This window comes from Megalobrama amblycephala, linkage group LG16, assembly GCF_018812025.1.
Source record: "Megalobrama amblycephala isolate DHTTF-2021 linkage group LG16, ASM1881202v1, whole genome shotgun sequence".
Lineage (NCBI taxonomy): Eukaryota > Metazoa > Chordata > Actinopteri > Cypriniformes > Xenocyprididae > Megalobrama > Megalobrama amblycephala.
In genome coordinates this window covers 35,176,627-35,194,257 of record NC_063059.1, presented here as the reverse complement: position 1 = coordinate 35,194,257, position 17,631 = coordinate 35,176,627, and the positions used below count along the sequence as shown (strand labels likewise).

The 17,631-nt window shown below is 35.9% G+C and overlaps 2 protein-coding genes across 2 annotated transcripts; one reads left to right on the top strand and one right to left on the bottom strand.

Moving 5' to 3' along the window:
- The first annotated feature begins 399 nt into the window (after positions 1 to 399).
- trappc4 (trafficking protein particle complex subunit 4) lies at positions 400 to 4,670 on the top strand. Its single transcript, XM_048160912.1, has 5 exons — positions 400 to 602; positions 718 to 892; positions 1,638 to 1,741; positions 3,800 to 3,926; positions 4,058 to 4,670. The coding sequence occupies exons 1-5, from the start codon at positions 428 to 430 to the stop codon at positions 4,134 to 4,136; spliced, it is 660 nt and encodes a 219-aa protein (XP_048016869.1). The 5' UTR covers positions 400 to 427; the 3' UTR covers positions 4,137 to 4,670.
- On the bottom strand, positions 4,597 to 17,083 carry slc37a4a (solute carrier family 37 member 4a). The gene is made up of 9 exons (XM_048160911.1): positions 16,877 to 17,083; positions 12,701 to 12,946; positions 10,919 to 11,151; positions 9,326 to 9,569; positions 8,795 to 8,953; positions 6,023 to 6,108; positions 5,641 to 5,754; positions 5,412 to 5,550; positions 4,597 to 5,283 (listed from the first exon to the last, which is right to left on the bottom strand). The coding sequence occupies exons 2-9, from the start codon at positions 12,846 to 12,848 to the stop codon at positions 5,117 to 5,119; spliced, it is 1,290 nt and encodes a 429-aa protein (XP_048016868.1). The 5' UTR covers positions 12,849 to 12,946; positions 16,877 to 17,083; the 3' UTR covers positions 4,597 to 5,116.
- Between the last annotated feature and the right edge of the window lie 548 nt (positions 17,084 to 17,631).

Here is a 17,631-nt window from a genome sequence, read left to right as displayed (position 1 = left end):
AAAAATCTTTATTATGTCACCAGAAACAACTGTTGTGATTAGTCCATCCTGATAGCGCTGAGGAAAGTAACAGATACCACGTGACGCCGCGTTTTTCTCACTCTGATCTGGATAATAATTTACAGCGTAATAGGAATCGATTAATGAATTACTTACTTTAAAATAAGATAATTATTACAGGAAATTATTGCTGGAAATAAAATATAAGCCTTAGCCAATCGCGGACATGGCTTTATGGGAAATGTATTTTTCCAAAAAAAAAAAAAAAAAACATTAATTCAACCCTTTACAAATGATAACACTATTGTTATAGTTTAAATATAATTTGTTGACGCGGTCTGCATGGTTTACGTGTTTATTTATTATTATTTTTTATTTTTTTACCCACGCCATAAAGTCACATGACTGCCCCGTTGACAGGAAGAAAATGGCGATCTTCAGTGTGTATGTTGTCAATAAGGCTGGTGGACTCATCTACCAGTACGATAATTATGTACCTCGAGCTGAAGTCGAAAAAACGTTTAGCTTTCCTCTTGATTTAGTTTTAAAGATTCACGATGAGAAGGTAGTTGTGTCATTCGGACAGCGGGACGGGATCAGAGGTGCGTGTTTATGTGTCTGCAAACCATCCCATGTATGAATGAATGTTTATAGGGCCATTCACTGCATTTCAACATCTGTTCTTATGAATCATATGAATTGTTTTCTTTTGTGCAGTCGGTCACGCGCTTCTCTCCATTAACGGAGTGGACGTGAACGGTAAGTACACGGCTGAAGGGAAGGAGATAGTTGAATATCTAAAAGATCCTGCCAACTATCCAGTGTCCATCAGATTCGGCCGACAGAGACTCTCATCCAATGAGAAACTCATGCTGGCCTCAATGTTTCACTCGTAAGTAGATTTCCTTAAATATTTCACCCATTTATTGTAATTCAATTTATTCAGACCTGTATGACTTGATTTCTTCATCCACGGACCAACACAAACTTGGGTAAAGTTGGTTTTATATTCGCACATTCGGACATCCGTATTCAATAGCCTTGTTAATCACACTACATTGGACATTCAGTGGACATTCACAAGTAAATATGCCATTAAAACAATACTTGCCTATTTTGATCGACTGTGAAAAATGTTGTAAGTTGACAATCGTTGGTTGTCAGTATCCTGTCGCTGCTTAAAATTCGCAAACATTAATTTATTGCACATTTATTGGAAAGTCTGAATTTATCAGAAGTCCGAATGTGCGAATATAAAACCAACTTTACCCAAGTCGCAAAACGGTCCATGTCATTAAACAAGGCTTAAATATCAAAGTTCTTTAGTGATATGCTCAGTAAATATGTATTATTATCAATGTTGAAAACAGTTGTGCTGCTTAATATGTTTGTGGAAACTGTTATGTTTTTTTCAGGATTCTTTGATGATTATAAAGTTCAAAAGAAAAGCATTAATTTAAAATAGAAATCCGTTGTATTATACATTTTTATACATCTTACTGACTTTAAATGTTTGAACAGTAGTGCAATATATAGACAAATCATCATCATCAGAAGCATAACAATCATAATAAACCCTTATGTATTTTAAAACTGACTTGTTTTTATTAGACGTGTCTTTTCCTGTCTTTTCTCAGGCTGTTTGCCATTGGATCACAGTTATCACCTGAAGTTGGCAGCTCTGGTATTGAAATGCTGGAGACGGATATGTTTAAACTGCACTGCTTTCAAACACTCACAGGTCTGTTTTCTCTTGTTGAAATGACAAAATGAAATGAAAGGTGCAGTTGGCGATTTCTGGCAATTTCAACCCAAACAAACACACACATCCCTTCATTGCCACCCCCAAAATCATGCAAAGTTGATGTCTGTTTATCATAACTGAAGCGAAGCAAAAATAATGCTTCCTGAAATTAAAGCAAAGATGATGAACAAGGAAGGACAAGAAATGAACACACATTACATATACAAGCAAGAGTTGGTTGTTAGCAGCTCCAGACAAACAATGACACTTAAAACTGTCCTGTTACTACAGCTAACATTACAACAACAGCATATCTTGGTTCTGTGAAATGGCAAAAACCAATATTACTCATGTATGGAGCAGAAACAACGCAACCTCGGCATCCGTTTTCAGGCCTTTCCGCTTCGGTCTCTCCAGTGCTGGAAAGCTTTTCTAAAGCTCTTGCCTAATCATAACCCTTCATCTGATCTTTTCTCTTTTGTAATGTCTCTCAGCTATCTCTCTTTCTACAGTCTTTCTTCAAATCTCCCTCTTGCTCTCTCTCTCTCTCCTCCCCCATCATGAGTGGACACGCCCCCTACGGCTGATTGGCTACAAGTGCGTTGTGCCGCTCTGTCTAATCCACTTTCAACAACGTTTCTCAGAAATCGTGTACTGCACCTTTAAAGGGGACCTATTATGCCCGTTTTACAAGATGTAAAATAAGTCTCTGATGTCCCCAGAGTGTGTATGTGAAGTTTTAGCTCAAAATACCCACAGATAATCTTTTATATCATGTTAAAATTGCCGCTTTTAGTGGTTGAGCAAAAACGCGCCGTTTCAGTGTGGTCCCTTTAAATGCAAATGAGCTGCTGCGCTCTGCCTAAGAGGGCGGAGCTTCACGAGCTGATTCTTCAATGTCAGGAGTAAGTCAGGACGCACTATAATGTCAGAAACTGCGAATATATGCTGCATGGAGATAGAACAGGTATAGTTTAGTTTAATTACGGTTATAACTTATATTGTCGTCTTGTTTTTATCCACTATATTAGTACAAGCTTGTTGTACCGTCCGAATGATGGCCAAAACTTTACAGATGAGTTTTTTTTTGTTTATTGTACTTCACACAAAAGATGAAGCGTCTGTTTTCACTATAAAAAATCTCTAAGAGCTTAATAAAACACAGTGCAAGTGCACATTAATATATTATCCATAAACTCTCTCTCTCTCCCTTGCATTATCATCAACATACACAGCAACGTACACAGAAACACTCATTACAACTAACAGTAAACAAATAAAGACCTTATGCCTTTTCGGATGGTGCTTAATAAACTGGTAAACTTTATATCCGTAAATCAACTCCGATGAACTGTAATAAAGTGCTCTCACCTTCATTACTGCCGTATCCAGTATCACTCTGGAGACTGTAAGCTTTGTACTGATCTATCCTTGAGTAAAACATTTTTAGCACAGTCTCTGTTTTGTATTGTCCCTTTGTATTGACATTCGTTCACAAAGCAGTCCGGTGTGAAATGATCCACACAGACATAAACGAATTTCGGTAGAATAGAGGGAGGTTTTTCTTGGAAAACCGAGTTAATCTACCTCGTCTTCAGCGGCTCAGATTTAGGGAGTAAATGAAGAGAGCTATGTGGATTAATCCATCCAGCTTCAGAACAATTGAAACGCTTGCGAGACATTCTCGTCAGTGCAGCAATGGCGGACTGTGTACAACTCGCTGTGAACTCGCTCAGGGGGGTTTTATGTTAGAAGGGCAGTGTCTATCAACATTCGTGGACAGGGCCTGTGGCGAATGTGATGTCACATCTGGAAACAGCTTGTTCTGAGACACTGCTTTTGATTTATGGGAATTAAAAAAAAAAGAGTGGGTGGATTTTTATCAATATAGGGTGGTTGTGTACACACACTGCCAACACACATTTATGTCCAAACACCATGCAAAAGTGAATTTTGCAAAATGGGTCCCCTTTAAATCATAGAATGAGTTGTTAATTTGGTGTCAAACAAAAACAGAGTGATTCTGACAGAACTTTTATTTTATTATTTTTGCAGGTATAAAGTTCATTGTATTAGCAGACCCTCGGCAGACTGGTATCGATGCCCTCCTAAGAAAGATTTATGAAATCTACTCAGACTTTGCACTGAAGAATCCATTCTACTCTTTAGAGATGCCTATCAGGTGTGTTTTTTTTACTATTACAAACATGTATTTTATAAGCTTTGCATGCAGTTCAATTTGATGCTAGTATCCACCAACAAGGTTGTGGAAATGCAAAACAAACAAAAAAAATAATGCATGATTTCTTTCAGATGTGAGCTTTTTGACCAAAACCTAAAGAATGCTCTGGAAGTAGCAGAGAAAGCTGGGACATTTGGACCCGGATCCTGAACTGGACTTGCTTTGAGTGTTCGTCCACCTGACACGATCTCCAGAAGTTCTGCAGTCAGACTTGTCCCGAGAAATGTTTGGGTTGCTGGCATTTCCATCCTTTCCAGACTTTTTCTTCAAGCTTGAATGATTTAAGTCAGTTTAAGACCACTATAACTGGTTCTTTTATGTTTCTTTTTGAAATTAAGCCCCAAAATGAGACATAACCTTTGTAAATAATGTACATGGACAGTTAAGTTTGTAATGTGATCTTGTGCAGAACTTCTAAACAAGATGGAGGAGCTTAACATGCTCAGTACATTTTGTTGAGAGATTTTTATTGCCGTCTATTCAAATGAAATGAAATTTACATGTAATTTGCGTTCTGTTAACAGAATATGAAAAGTCTACTGTAACTTGGATCCATTTCGGTCCAATAGTTGCTTAAGTTTAAAAGAAGGTCAATCAGTGATATCAGGAATCTGTAAATCTTAAATGTTTTATTTATATAAACTCATTTCATTGTGCTATTAAACATTCACGTGAGATAACTAACAGTTAGGTCACATTTTTTTTTTATCATCATACACATTTATGATTTTGTAATATACAGATACAGAGGTAGGACCAGTTAAAGCTCTGAAACGGATGAAAAGTTCAAGAAATAAATTTCTGATTTAATGGCAGTGTTTTTAAAAACCACTGAAGAAATGGCTTAAACATGCCTTAATAAACAATTAATTAATACATTCTGCAATGTAAGTGTTGAGTAAACAGAACGATGTAAAATACTGTCATCCGTTTTTAAAATGAACAGAATAAATAACATGTGCTTCTGAAACATGGTATCATATTTTGTACACTGGTAAAAAATATAATGTGATATCTTGGGAATAGATATCCACAGTGAATTCATCCATATTTCATAAACACAAAAGTTTTGCATTTTGCCCTTTATACCGTATTTTAAAAACTAGTTAAAAGACATTTAAATACTCTGTTTAGTCAGCCTTCTTGGGTACGCTTCCCATCTTGGTGCGTATATTTCGAAACAAGAAATATCCAACTGTGGTGACAGTACAAGTTATCTCTGCTACCCAGAATGCTGTGTTCCAGCCATAGTGTTTAGCAATGGTGCCAAATGGCAACCCTGAGAGGAATCCACCAACTGCCGGAAAATAAACACAAAAACACATTAGTATTCTTTGAAATGGGCAACTGGCTAACATTTTTTCTAATGGTAAGAGAACAAACTTGTCTAAAAACAACTATGAAATAAATTGAGAAGATGGTTACCGTTTGCCATTAGGGCAACGATGGCATGAGAGGTTCCACAGTAGTTCGATGGAGCGCTTTCATTCGCAAGAACTCCAAACAAGGCTATCGGTCCATAGGAGGAAAAGCCAAAAGCAGCACCCAACAAAAGAATCCAGACCTGTGTGTTAAATTATAATGAAACCAATACATTACAGACCCCATAAACACAGTTTTGTCACATTAAACAATGTGAAGACACTGAACGTACGTTTGAGCTGTGTGCTGTAACAGTAGTGCGGAAGAGGTACATGGAGACGCACATCCCAGCCATCATGGAGAGCAAGAGCCCATGGCGAGGGTTTCCATACAGACGCAATCCATGCTGCAAATACAAGAAAAAAAATATCCACCACTTTATTTACACTGCTGTTCAAATGTTTGAGGTCAGTAAGAGAGTAATACTTTTATTAATCAAGGACACATTAAATTGATCAATAGTGACAGTAAACACTTAATAAATGCTGTTGTTTTGAACTTTGTATTCATCAAAAAATCCTGAAAAATAAATTGTGGTTGTACTTTATGGCTCATGGTTTGTCGTGCATGGTATTTGGATTTCATATAAATAGATTTTGGAGGTATAAACTCACCTTTGCCACGGCCCTGTCTGACAGGAATCCTGCAGCTAAACTACCCAGCAGTCCTCCCATCTCCAGGGCACTCATGAAGGAACTGCCTGTGAAAATCAGCAGCAATACGCAACTTTTAGAACTGAAAAAATTCTTAATTCAAAAAAGCTGCCTCTTTCTATGGAAGCTGGTTTCTGCAATAGAATTAAAACATAAAAAAGTAATTGCAAATTTTTATCTCACAATTCTGACATTTTTTCCTCATAAGTCTGAGTTTACATCTCATAATTCTGACTTTTTCCTCATAAGTTTGAGTTTACATCTCATAATTCTGACTTTTCCCTCATAAGTTTGAGTTTACATCTCATAATTCTGACTTTTTTCCCTCATAAGTCTGAGTTTACATCTCACAATTCTGACTTTTCCCTCATAAGTCTGAGTTTACATCTCACAATTCTGACTTTTCCCTCATAAGTCTGAGTTTACATCTCACAATTCTGACTTTTCCCTCATAAGTCTGAGTTTACATCTCGCAATTCTGACTTTTCCCTCATAAGTCTGAGTTTACATCTCATAATTCTGACTTTTTCCTCATAAGTCTGAGTTTACATCTCATAATTCTGACTTTTCCCTCATAAGTCTGAGTTTACATCTCACAATTCTGAATTTTCCCTCATAAGTCTGAGTTTACATCTCACAATTCTGACTTTTCCCTCATAAGTCTGAGTTTACATCTCATAATTCTGACTTTTCCCTCATAAGTCTGAGTTTACATCTCACAATTCTGACTTTTCCCTCATAAGTCTGAGTTTACATCTCGCAATTCTGACCTTTCCCTCATAAGTCTGAGTTTACATCTCGCAATTCTGACTTTTTTCCTCATAATTCTGAGTTTACATCTCGCAATTCTGACTTTTTTCCTCATAAGTCTGAGTTTACATCTCGCAATTCTGACTTTTCCCTCATAAGTCTGAGTTTACATCTCATAATTCTGACTTTTCCCTCATAAGTCTGAGTTTACATCTCGCAATTCTGACTTTTTTCCTCACAAGTCTGAGTTTACATCTCATAATTCTGACTTTTCCCTCATAAGTCTGAGTTTATATCTTGATATTCTGACTTTTTCCCTCATAAGTCTGAGTTTACATCTCATAATTCTGAGTTTACATCTCATAATTCTGACTTTCCCTCATAAGTCTGAGTTTACATCTTGCAATTCTGACTTTTTTCCTCATAAGTCTGAGTTTACATCTCATAATTCTGACTTTTCCCTCATAAGTCTGAGTTTACATCTTGCAATTCTGACTTTTTTCCTCATAAAGTTTGAGTTTACATCTCATAATTCTGACTTTTCCCTCATAAGTTTGAGTTTACATCTCGCAATTCTGACTTTTCCCTCATAAGTCTGAGTTTGCATCTCATAATTCTGACGTTCCCTCATAAGTCTGAGTTTACATCTCGCAATTCTGACTTTTCCCTCATAAGTCTGAGTTTGCATCTCATAATTCTGACGTTCCCTCATAAGTCTGAGTTTACATCTTGCAGTTCTGACTTTTTTCCTCATAAGTCTGAGTTAACATCTCATAATTCTGACTTTTCCCTCATAAGTCTGAGTTTACATCTCACAATTCTGACTTTTCCCTCATAAGTCTGAGTTTACATCTCGCAATTCTGACTTTTCCCTCATAAGTCTGAGTTTGCATCTCATAATTCTGACGTTCCCTCATAAGTCTGAGTTTACATCTCATAATTCTGACTTTTCCCTCATAAGTCTGAGTTTACATCTCGCAATTCTGACTTTTCCCTCATAAGTCTGAGTTTACATCTCATAATTCTGACTTTCCCTCATAAGTCTGAGTTTACATCTTGCAGTTATGACTTTTTTCCTCATAAGTCTGAGTTTACATCTCATAATTCTGACTTTTCCCTCATAAGTCTGAGTTTACATCTTGCAATTCTGACTTTTTTCCTCATAAAGTTTGAGTTTACATCTCATAATTCTGACTTTTCCCTCATAAGTTTGAGTTTACATCTCGCAATTCTGACTTTTCCCTCATAAGTCTGAGTTTACATCTCATAATTCTGACTTTCCCTCATAAGTCTGAGTTTACATCTTGCAATTCTGACTTTTTCCTCATAAGTCTGAGTTTACATCTCGCAATTCTGACTTTTCCCTCATAAGTCTGAGTTTACATCTCGCAATTCTGACTTTTCCCTCATAAGTTTGAGTTTACATCTCGCAATTCTGACTTTTCCTCATAAGTCTGAGTTTACATCTCACAATTCTGACTTTTCCCTCATAAGTCTGAGTTTACATCTCATAATTCTGACTTTCCCTCATAAGTCTGAGTTTACATCTTGCAATTCTGACTTTTTTCCTCATAAGTCTGAGTTTACATCTCGCAATTCTGACTTTTCCCTCATAAGTCTGAGTTTACATCTCACAATTCTGACTTTTCCCTCATAAGTCTGAGTTTACATCTTGCACTTCTGACTTTTCCTTCATAAGTTTGAGTTTACATCTTGCAATTCTGACTTTTTTCCTCATAAGTTTGAGTTTACGTCTCACAATTCTGACTTTTTCTGGGTTTACATCTCACAGTTTTGCAATTGTGAGATATAAGAAGAAAAAGAAAAAGTCAGAATTATGTGATAAAATTAAACAATTACCTTTATTATTCATTTTTATTGCATTGAGGAAACAAGCTTCCATACCTTTAAAACCCTCATTAGATCACATCTGAAGCCTACACTGAAGCCTAAAAACCAAATACTTTGGACTACACACAGTACCCATTAGTGCTGACTGGCCCTTGTCCTGGATGAGGAAAAGTTGCCCCCAGTCAGTGTAAGCAGTCTTCACCCCAAACACCACCAGGTAGCCAAACGACAACACCCACAGATAGGGAGAAAAGATGAACTCTTTGAAGGTGCTTTCATTTTTGCTGGAGCCTGAAATCAAAGGTAGAGACCAGATGGATCAAATGTACAACTGTTATTGGAGGACAGACAGAAAAGTCTATTAGTTCAAAACATGTGACCTTCGACAGAAAAAAACATGAATTAACACACAGACACAGTAAAACACACCCCTTTGTACTCTGTTTTGGTCCAATAGTTCATACTTCAAAGAACTATCGAAGTGAAACCTTTTATCTAATGCAGACTTCCACAATGTCATAGAACAGAAATGACCTATATAAGTAAAACCAGTCATAGCAAACACAACTAACTGAGTAAGGAAATCAAGACAACAGCAATTCCCAACTCATTTTAATTCCTGATATAAAATGCACATGCATGTGGATTGTGAAGTCTTCGTACCTCCTTTCCCTTTCTTTGCACCAACTTCAATATTTGGCAGGCCAACGTCACTGGGCTCATTTCGGATAATGAGCAGACAGAAGATAGACATGACCACACAGGTCAGGCCAGAGATGGACAGCGTGGACCTCCAGCTGTAGCTTTGAGCCATCAGTGTGGCAATTATAGGCCCCAGACCCCCAGCCAAATTCATACTACAGGACAGCACTGCCCACCAGGTCCCAAACTGAGATGGCTCAAACCACTATTGAAACAAATAAATCAATTTATTTCACATGTAGTGCTGAATCTGAAATATATAGATATTATATAAAGTACACTGCAGTTTTAAAAAAAAAAAATACTTTTTTTTTAGCAAGGATGCATTAAATTGATCAAAAGTGACAATAAGTGAAATGTATAATATTGCAAAAGCTTTCTGTTGTACAATAAGTTTCCATTTGTTAACATTAGTTAACATGAACTAACAATAGTAAATACTTCTAAAGCATTAATCAATCTTAGTTAATGTTAATCTCAACATTTACTAACGCATTATTAAAATCAAAAGTTTATCGGTTAATATTATTTAGTGGACTTGAGCTACCAATGAACAGTTTTTGTAAAATTTTACGTCTATTTCAAGTAAACGCTGTTCTTTTGAACTGGTCTTTCATCAAAGAATCCTGAAAAAAAAAAATTATCAATCTTTCCAAAAAAAATATGAAGCAGCACAACAGTTTTCAACATTTATAATAATCATAAATGTTTCTTGAGCTCTAAAGCAGCATATGTGACCCTAGACCACAACACCAGTCATAAGGGTCAATTTTTTTTAAATTGAGATATATACATTATCAGAAAGCTGATTAAATAAGCTTTTCATTGATGTATGGTTTGTTAGGATATGGCAATATTTGTCCGAAATACCACTATTTGAAAATCTGGAAAGTTGTCCAAATGAAGTCCTTAGCAATGCATATCTATACACAAAAATACATTTTTGATATATTTACGGTAGGAAATTTACAAAATATCTTCATGGTACGTGATCTTTACTTATTATCCTAATGATTTTTGGCATAAAAGAAAAATCAATAATTTTGACCCATACAATGTATTGTTGACTGTTGCTACAAATATACCCGTGTGACTTATGACTGGTTTTGTGGTCCAGGGTCACATATTAGAATGATTTCTAAAGGATCATGTGACACTAAAGACTGAAGTAATGATGCTGCAAATTCAGCTTTGCATCACAGAAATCATTTAAATTATAATATATTTGATATTTGATAATATTACTGTTTTTACTGTATTTTTGATCAAATAAATGCAGCCTAGGTGAGTATATGAGAACTTCTTTCAACTTTTGAACCATTTTTGGTTCCCAAAGTACCTTTCAGTGAACAGTTAAAAGAACCATTTTTCCTTAGTATGAAGAACATTTAATATTCTGAAGAACCCTTTTCCTCTATAAAGAACCTTTTGTGCAATTGAAAGGTTCTATAGATGTTAAAGGATCTTCATGGAACCACTGATGCCAATAAAGAACCTGTGTATATATTTCTATGTACAATGCAAGTCCATAGAATACAGGAAACGGACCCATACCTTGCGTAGTACTTTTGCACATGGTGGCCATCCTAGACCCTGACCCAGTCCATTCAGAAACCACAGGCCTGAAAACACCACCACCGAGGAGGACTGAGAGAAAACCACGTTGATGCCGCCAACCATAAACAGCCCAATAGAGAAAAGCCATCGTGCGCTCATCTGATCGGACAGCACACCGCTTATGAACTTGCTTATGGCGTAGGCCAGCGATTGACTGCTAGTGATAAGACCTGTAGTTGCACAAAGATGAAATAAAAACATTGATTAGACTTCAGCAGAAAGTGATTCCCATTCAGAATCACTCAAAAACATATGGGTTTGCAAAGAGAGGACAAAAGAGCAATTCTTTAGGCGTTATCACTCTACATTGGGATTAAAGACTTCAGTGATAAGAGCAATTCAATCACTGTGCTGATAAAGTAGAACCGGGGGAACGCACCAAAGTGGACTATCTCATTTTAATATTATTATATGTCGTCGATCTCCTGACATGTTAAACACTTGGTTTAAACACATCACTGGTTCAGCTCAATTTGAAATAATTAATAATGGAATATGGCATAACAGGGTGGAAAAAAGGCCAAATTTGTGTTTCTATTTTAATTTTGGTTTATTATATTCTATGTTTATATAATTATGACTGACATTGAAAGAAAAGAAAAAAAGACACTAAACATGCATTTCAGTTGCGTATTCTAGACATAAAACAGCTTGTAACAGGGTGGAACGTAGCTAGTGATATGGTATCTGATATTTAATTTAATTTCTTTGATGAAATTTCAAAAGTTACGTAATGTTGCCTAACAGGGTATAAGTGGAAATAAACAAGATATGGTGATAAAACACCAACTAACAGGGTGGAAAGCAATATTGGGGACATGTAGAAAACACACACACACACACCGTTCAAAAGTTTAGGTTTGTTAAGTTTTTTACATGTTTTTGAAAGGAGTCTCCTATGCTCAGCATGCATTTATACAGTAAAAACAGTAATACTGTTACAATTTAAAATAGCCGTTTTCTATTGTAAAGTATTTTTAAATGTAATTTATTCCTGTGATCAAAGCTGAATTTTCAGCATCATTACTCCAGTCTTCAGTGTCGCATGATCCTTCAGAAATCATTCTAATATGCTGATTTGCTTCTCAAGAAACATTTCTTATTATTATCAATATTGTTTTATTATTATCAACATTTGTGCTGCTTAATATTTTTGTGAAAACTTCAGAAGAACAGCATTTATTTCAAAGTATTTACTGTCACTTTTGATCAATTTAATGCATGCATGCTAAATAAAAGTGTGAATTTCTTTAAAAAAATGGTGAGGTATACTATTTAACATATTCAAAAAAAATCAAAAAAATTTTTTTTGCACAATCCATAACATCTGCTTAATAATGTCATTTTATAAAATGTATCTTTTCAAGCTTGAGTTTTAATATGGTCAAAAAAGATGACTGTCTCAAACATGTTTTCTCTATTAGGAAATACATTATCAATGACTGGTAGTGTACTATAACTTCAAATATGTGTGTGTACCTGTTGATATTCAGCTAAATCTGAATTATAATCCTTTTGGGAGCTTTCATCAAGGACAGAAAAGGCACAGAATACAGGGAATTACGCCATTTACAAAATGCCTTAGTGCCTTCTGTCCATTGTTTATTATCCTCATTTACTGTAATTCTGATTAATGCATGTGTAAAAGGTTATAAAACATGTGTGGGCACATGACAGAGAGGTAAAACAAAGTACAAGCCACTAGTTGCACATGCTCACCCAGATCATCCTTATCCAGCGTGATCTCTTGCATTACAGAGGGCATCACGAAGGAAAACGTCTTCCTGTTGAAGTAATACAGCGTGTAGCCCACAAACATTGCAAGGAATATAGTAGCTCGGTAGTAGCCATATCCACTCTTCGCCATGGTTGGCGCAACTTAAAAACGATAAGGAAGGAAACGTAAGGGTCTTCTTCAGCTCGACACAGCAGGCATCTGAAGGCTATGAACTCATGAGTGTGGATCTGTGAAACATGAAGAGCTGGTGAGGTCAGGGGAAAGAGCTGTAATCAATGGCAGGGTTAATGGTCAACCTGGCGGAGATCTTTGGAGTGTTCTCCGGCAAACAACTGCTTTCAAGGGAACAGTGTGTAATGTACTCTACTGAACTAAAACAGTGAGCACTGCGTGCCACTGACGTTTCATCTGTAGTCGATATTTTTCTATTCTTTTCTACTTTATTGTTGTCTTAAACTTGTTGTGAAGAGGGTGTTATTGAAGATCCCCTAATCTGAAGAGTTTAATGATTGACGTAGGAGTCTGTATGTGACAGCTTATTGGCGGTGTGTGTTGTGAAAGAATCACTTGCACTTTGGTTGTGATCGCTCTTTAGCACCAAATGTGCAGCACCAACAGCTCAAAGTTGTCTAATCATAATCATGTAGTCTAGAAATCTTTTTTCTCTGATTTGTTGGTTCATGCTGAATGAAATGTATTCCTTGCTTTCCATCTGAGTAGATTTTACACCCTTTTAAACACTTCCCTTCTGATAAAAAAAGAGATAAAATAAGCCAAAGTTGTTTGGATGGTCTTCCAGCCTGGTCAAAGCTGGTTAGCAGACTGCAGCTTTCTGTTGGTCAATGCAGTGAACTTGCATTACCCACTTAAACACAAGCGTAAGGAACACATAAGGAACTTTTCCTCGCACGATACTCCAGATCATGAGGATTCCTATAGAAAATGACTAAATATTATATCCCATCACAATTTTAAGTCTGGATGTCCTGTAAAGAGCACATTCAGGGCTTTGCAGAGATATCAAATATGACTGAAAAAGAAAATTAGCACTCTTATGGAAATATGACAATATTTTGTAATTATCATTTAAATCGGATTAATTTTCAAACTGTTTGTTAGAAATCAACATCTCAGGAAAATGTTATGGGGTTTCAAATCAAAATATGACTTTGTTACGAAACAGGACATTGATTTCATACATGACCTCTGTAGACGACACCAGGACTTAAATCATGTTTATCAGGCATTTTAGGAGATACTCCTGGACACATAGGGAATGAAATTATATATCGATATTCCTATTAATTATTAGATATTATTATGAAAATTTTGCCAATTATTACTCCCATTATTACACTTCTTTTTTCCATTACGTGTTGCTCCAAGAACACATTAATATGCAAATTAGATACAGTGTATAGATACATGACTATTTTTGTATGACTATTTTACCCACATATTGCATAAAGTAAAATGGTATATCAATTAATTCCATTATATCTTTCATAACATACAAACCCGATTCCAAAAAAAGTTGGGACATTGTAATTGTGAATAAAAAAGGAATGCAATAATTTACAAATCTCATAAACTTATATTTTATTCACAATAGAATATAGATAACATATCAAATGTTGAAAGTGAGATATTTTGAAATGTCATGCCAAATATTGGCTCATTTTGGATTTCATGAGAGCTACACATTCCAAAAAAGTCGGGACAGGTAGCAATAAGAGGCCGGAAAAGTTAAATGTACATATAAGGAACAGCTGGATGACCAATTTGCAACTTATTAGGTCAATTGGCAACATGATTGGGTATAAAAAGAGCCTCTGAGAGTGGCAGTGTCTCTCAGAAGTCAAGATGGGAAGAGGATCACCAATTCCCCCAATGCTGCGGTGAAAAATAGTGGAGCAATATCAGAAAGGAGTTTCTTAGAGAAAAAACTGCAAAGAGTTTGAAGTTATCATCATCTACAGTGCATAATATCATCCAAAGATTCAGAGAATCTGGAACAATCTCTGTGCGTAAGGGTCAAGACCAGAAAACCATACTGGATGCCCGTGATCTTCGGGCCCTTAGACGGCACTGCATCACATACAGGAATGCTACTGTAATGGAAATCAAAACATGGGCTCAGGAATACTTCCAGAAAACATTGTCGGTGAACACAATCCACCGTGCCATTCGCCGTTGCCGGCTAAAACTCTATAAGTCAAAAAAGAAGCCATATCTAAACATGATCCAGAAGCGCAGGCGTTTCCTCTGGGCCAAGGCTCATTAAAATGGACTGTGGCAAAGTGGAAAACTGTTCTGTGGTCAGACGAATCAAAATTTAAAGTTCTTTTTGGAAAACTGGGATGCCATGTCATCCGGACTAAAGAGGACAAGGACAACCCAAGTTGTTATCAGCGCTCAGTTCAGAAGCCTGCATCTCTGATGGTATGGGGTTGCATGAGTGCGTGTGGCATGGGCAGCTTGTGGCAACAGTGGTAAACATTGTCCCAACTTTTTTGAGATGTGTTGATGCCATGAAATTTAAATCAACTTATTTTTCCCTTAAAATGATACATTTTCTCAGTTTAAACATTTGATGTCATCTATGTTGTATTCTGAATAAAAAATTTAAATTTGAAACTTCCACATCATTGCATTCTGTTTTTATTCACAATTTGTACAGTGTCCCAACTTTTTTGGAATCGGGTTTGTAGTTGAGAATCATCTTTATACAAAGTTTGGTTAAAAACAATCCTAAAGCCTAAAAATTAATTGGTGATTAAAAAAAAATCCCATTGTTTTTTGCCTATACATGTAATTTCATGCCATGTTTTTTTTTTTTTTTAAACAACTTAGTCCTGGTGTCCACTACAGAGGACATAACATATGAATAATATATAATTTTTCAAAAATGTTATTTTTAAATTTGTTTCTTATGCTCTTTGGGTCTCAGGAGGATATGCGAAATTTTGCAGAACAAGGGTAAGTGTGATTGCACCTAAAAAGCTTATGCCACACAATTCGCATCATACTGTTCGCATGTAATGCGTTAACAGTTTTGGTGGTGACAACGCCACCAAAGTAAGGCTGAATGATCCCAAATTTTCAAATGTCAGCCATGTGATCTGTTTAAATCATGTTGGAATGACTATAACTGCAAGTCTGAACTTTAGTTGAAATTTAGGAGTTTGTGAACGCATTTTATAGAATATTGTAAGTATGGTAATTCACATACTGGATAGTAGCAGCAACTACATTTGGTTTGAAACTTGATTCACGACTGTTGTCACTGTCATGTGACCTATACGGGATCAGTTGCGTCGCTTCACTGCCATTCACAACTCCTCTCCCGTGGCCTCATGGGATAGTAAAGTGTCCATCAAATGCACACTTCAAAATCTCACTGTAAGTAGTAGGTACTTTTCAGCTACTGTTTTATTAATTGTATGTATTTGATGTATAGTGGCAGTAGGTATATTGAGATGTAGGGAATGTGAACGCACCAAAATTGCCTGTCCAACATTTTCAATTTTGACATTCAATGCTGTATTTGAACCATATCAACACATAACCTAGTCTGGGTCATTAGCAACATGTGCTGAGGCTATCTCGTAAAAAAATATGTTTTGATTATTTTTAACATTATATGTCCGCATTTATAATCATTTAAAAGTAAAAAATTCCACAAATTTTTCTTTGGTCACTGATATTCCCAATGTGAACTTCACTGAAAACCTAGTTTTCAATAACATCAATAACTGAAGCAATAATTTTTGAGTCATGTCATTGGCAACAGCGCCTCCTATCGGTCAAACGTTATAAGCAGAGTAAAATCACAGGAACTTTGTTCAATCAAATGTAGCAGATGTATGCAAATGTAGCCTATTTATTGTATGGTGTATGTCCTCATTGCTGCTTGCAGATAAGCTTTGAGTTTAGCATCTGCTGACCTGACTGTCATATAACATACGGGTATTTCTCGTCCTAATAGTTAAAAGTTTGGAAATGCTGCTGCTCAGTGACCTCGTAAACGTGGCAACACAATCAGTATATAATCATCCACTAGCTAACCTACAAGTAACGATAGCGTTCCTGAGAGTTAAGAGATTAATCGAAGGGACAATATAGAAAATGTGATAAAAGTGAAAACAATAACATGCCTACTTCCGTGAACAAGAGGCTGCCTTTCGGATGTCTGTTCCAGCAAGCAAACACTTTTCATTAACCCTTTATCCACGACCAAACCATGTCGATCCGACACAAAGTCCTCAAATGTTCATGTTACATTTAATATCTTATAGTCAGACATTAGTGGATCTCCTCTGATGCTGTAAATGTAAAATCCTGAAATACTTGTCTAACTAGTAATTCAGTCCATTGCTTCCACCTACCGGACGAGTTACAGATCAGCTCAAATTAAGGTTTAAGATCATATTCTTCATATTCTGCCATCTCTAAAGGCAGAACAGAAGCTGCATCTGTTTTTAATGTTGGATTTACACAGACTGTTTAATGCTGGACAGGGAAGGACAATATTTAAATTACGATTACAGAATTATTCATTAAAAGTTAGTGTCAATTTAAAATGATATACATTCAATGATCAGTGAAAATATGAAATTATAAATAGAATATGATGTACACTACCAAAAGAATGGGGTAAAAACTTTTATCAAACTTTTATGAGTAAGAATGCACTAAATTAATCGAAAGTGACAGTAAAGACATTTATAATGATGCAAAAGATTTTGGTAACATTGTTTTGATGGTCCATTTCGAAAAAGTTAGATAACTCTCATTAGAGTATTTGTAGACTGTTTGATTAATATCTGCAAACACTTTATTTTGATGCTTCCCAACATACATTCTACTCACTAAGTAACTTTGCAAGTACGTCAACATATACTATTAACCC

What these genes read in the sequence shown, in the direction of transcription:
- trappc4 (XM_048160912.1), top strand. Translation starts at nt 428, where the DNA reads ATGGCGATCTTCAGTGTGTATGTTGTCAATAAGGCTGGTGGACTCATC. An exon ending in ACAGCGGGACGGGATCAGAG is followed by an intron (nt 603 to 717) that starts GTGCGTGTTTAT and finishes TCTTTTGTGCAG; the next exon opens with TCGGTCACGCGCTTCTCTCC. An exon ending in TCTTTAGAGATGCCTATCAG is followed by an intron (nt 3,927 to 4,057) that starts GTGTGTTTTTTT and finishes GATTTCTTTCAG; the next exon opens with ATGTGAGCTTTTTGACCAAA.
- slc37a4a (XM_048160911.1), bottom strand. Translation starts at nt 12,848, where the DNA reads ATGGCGAAGAGTGGATATGGCTACTACCGAGCTACTATATTCCTTGCA. An exon ending in GGGCCAGTCAGCACTAATGG is followed by an intron (nt 6,109 to 8,794) that starts GTACTGTGTGTA and finishes TGATTTTCACAG; the next exon opens with GCAGTTCCTTCATGAGTGCC. An exon ending in CAGACAGGGCCGTGGCAAAG is followed by an intron (nt 5,755 to 6,022) that starts GTGAGTTTATAC and finishes TTGTATTTGCAG; the next exon opens with CATGGATTGCGTCTGTATGG.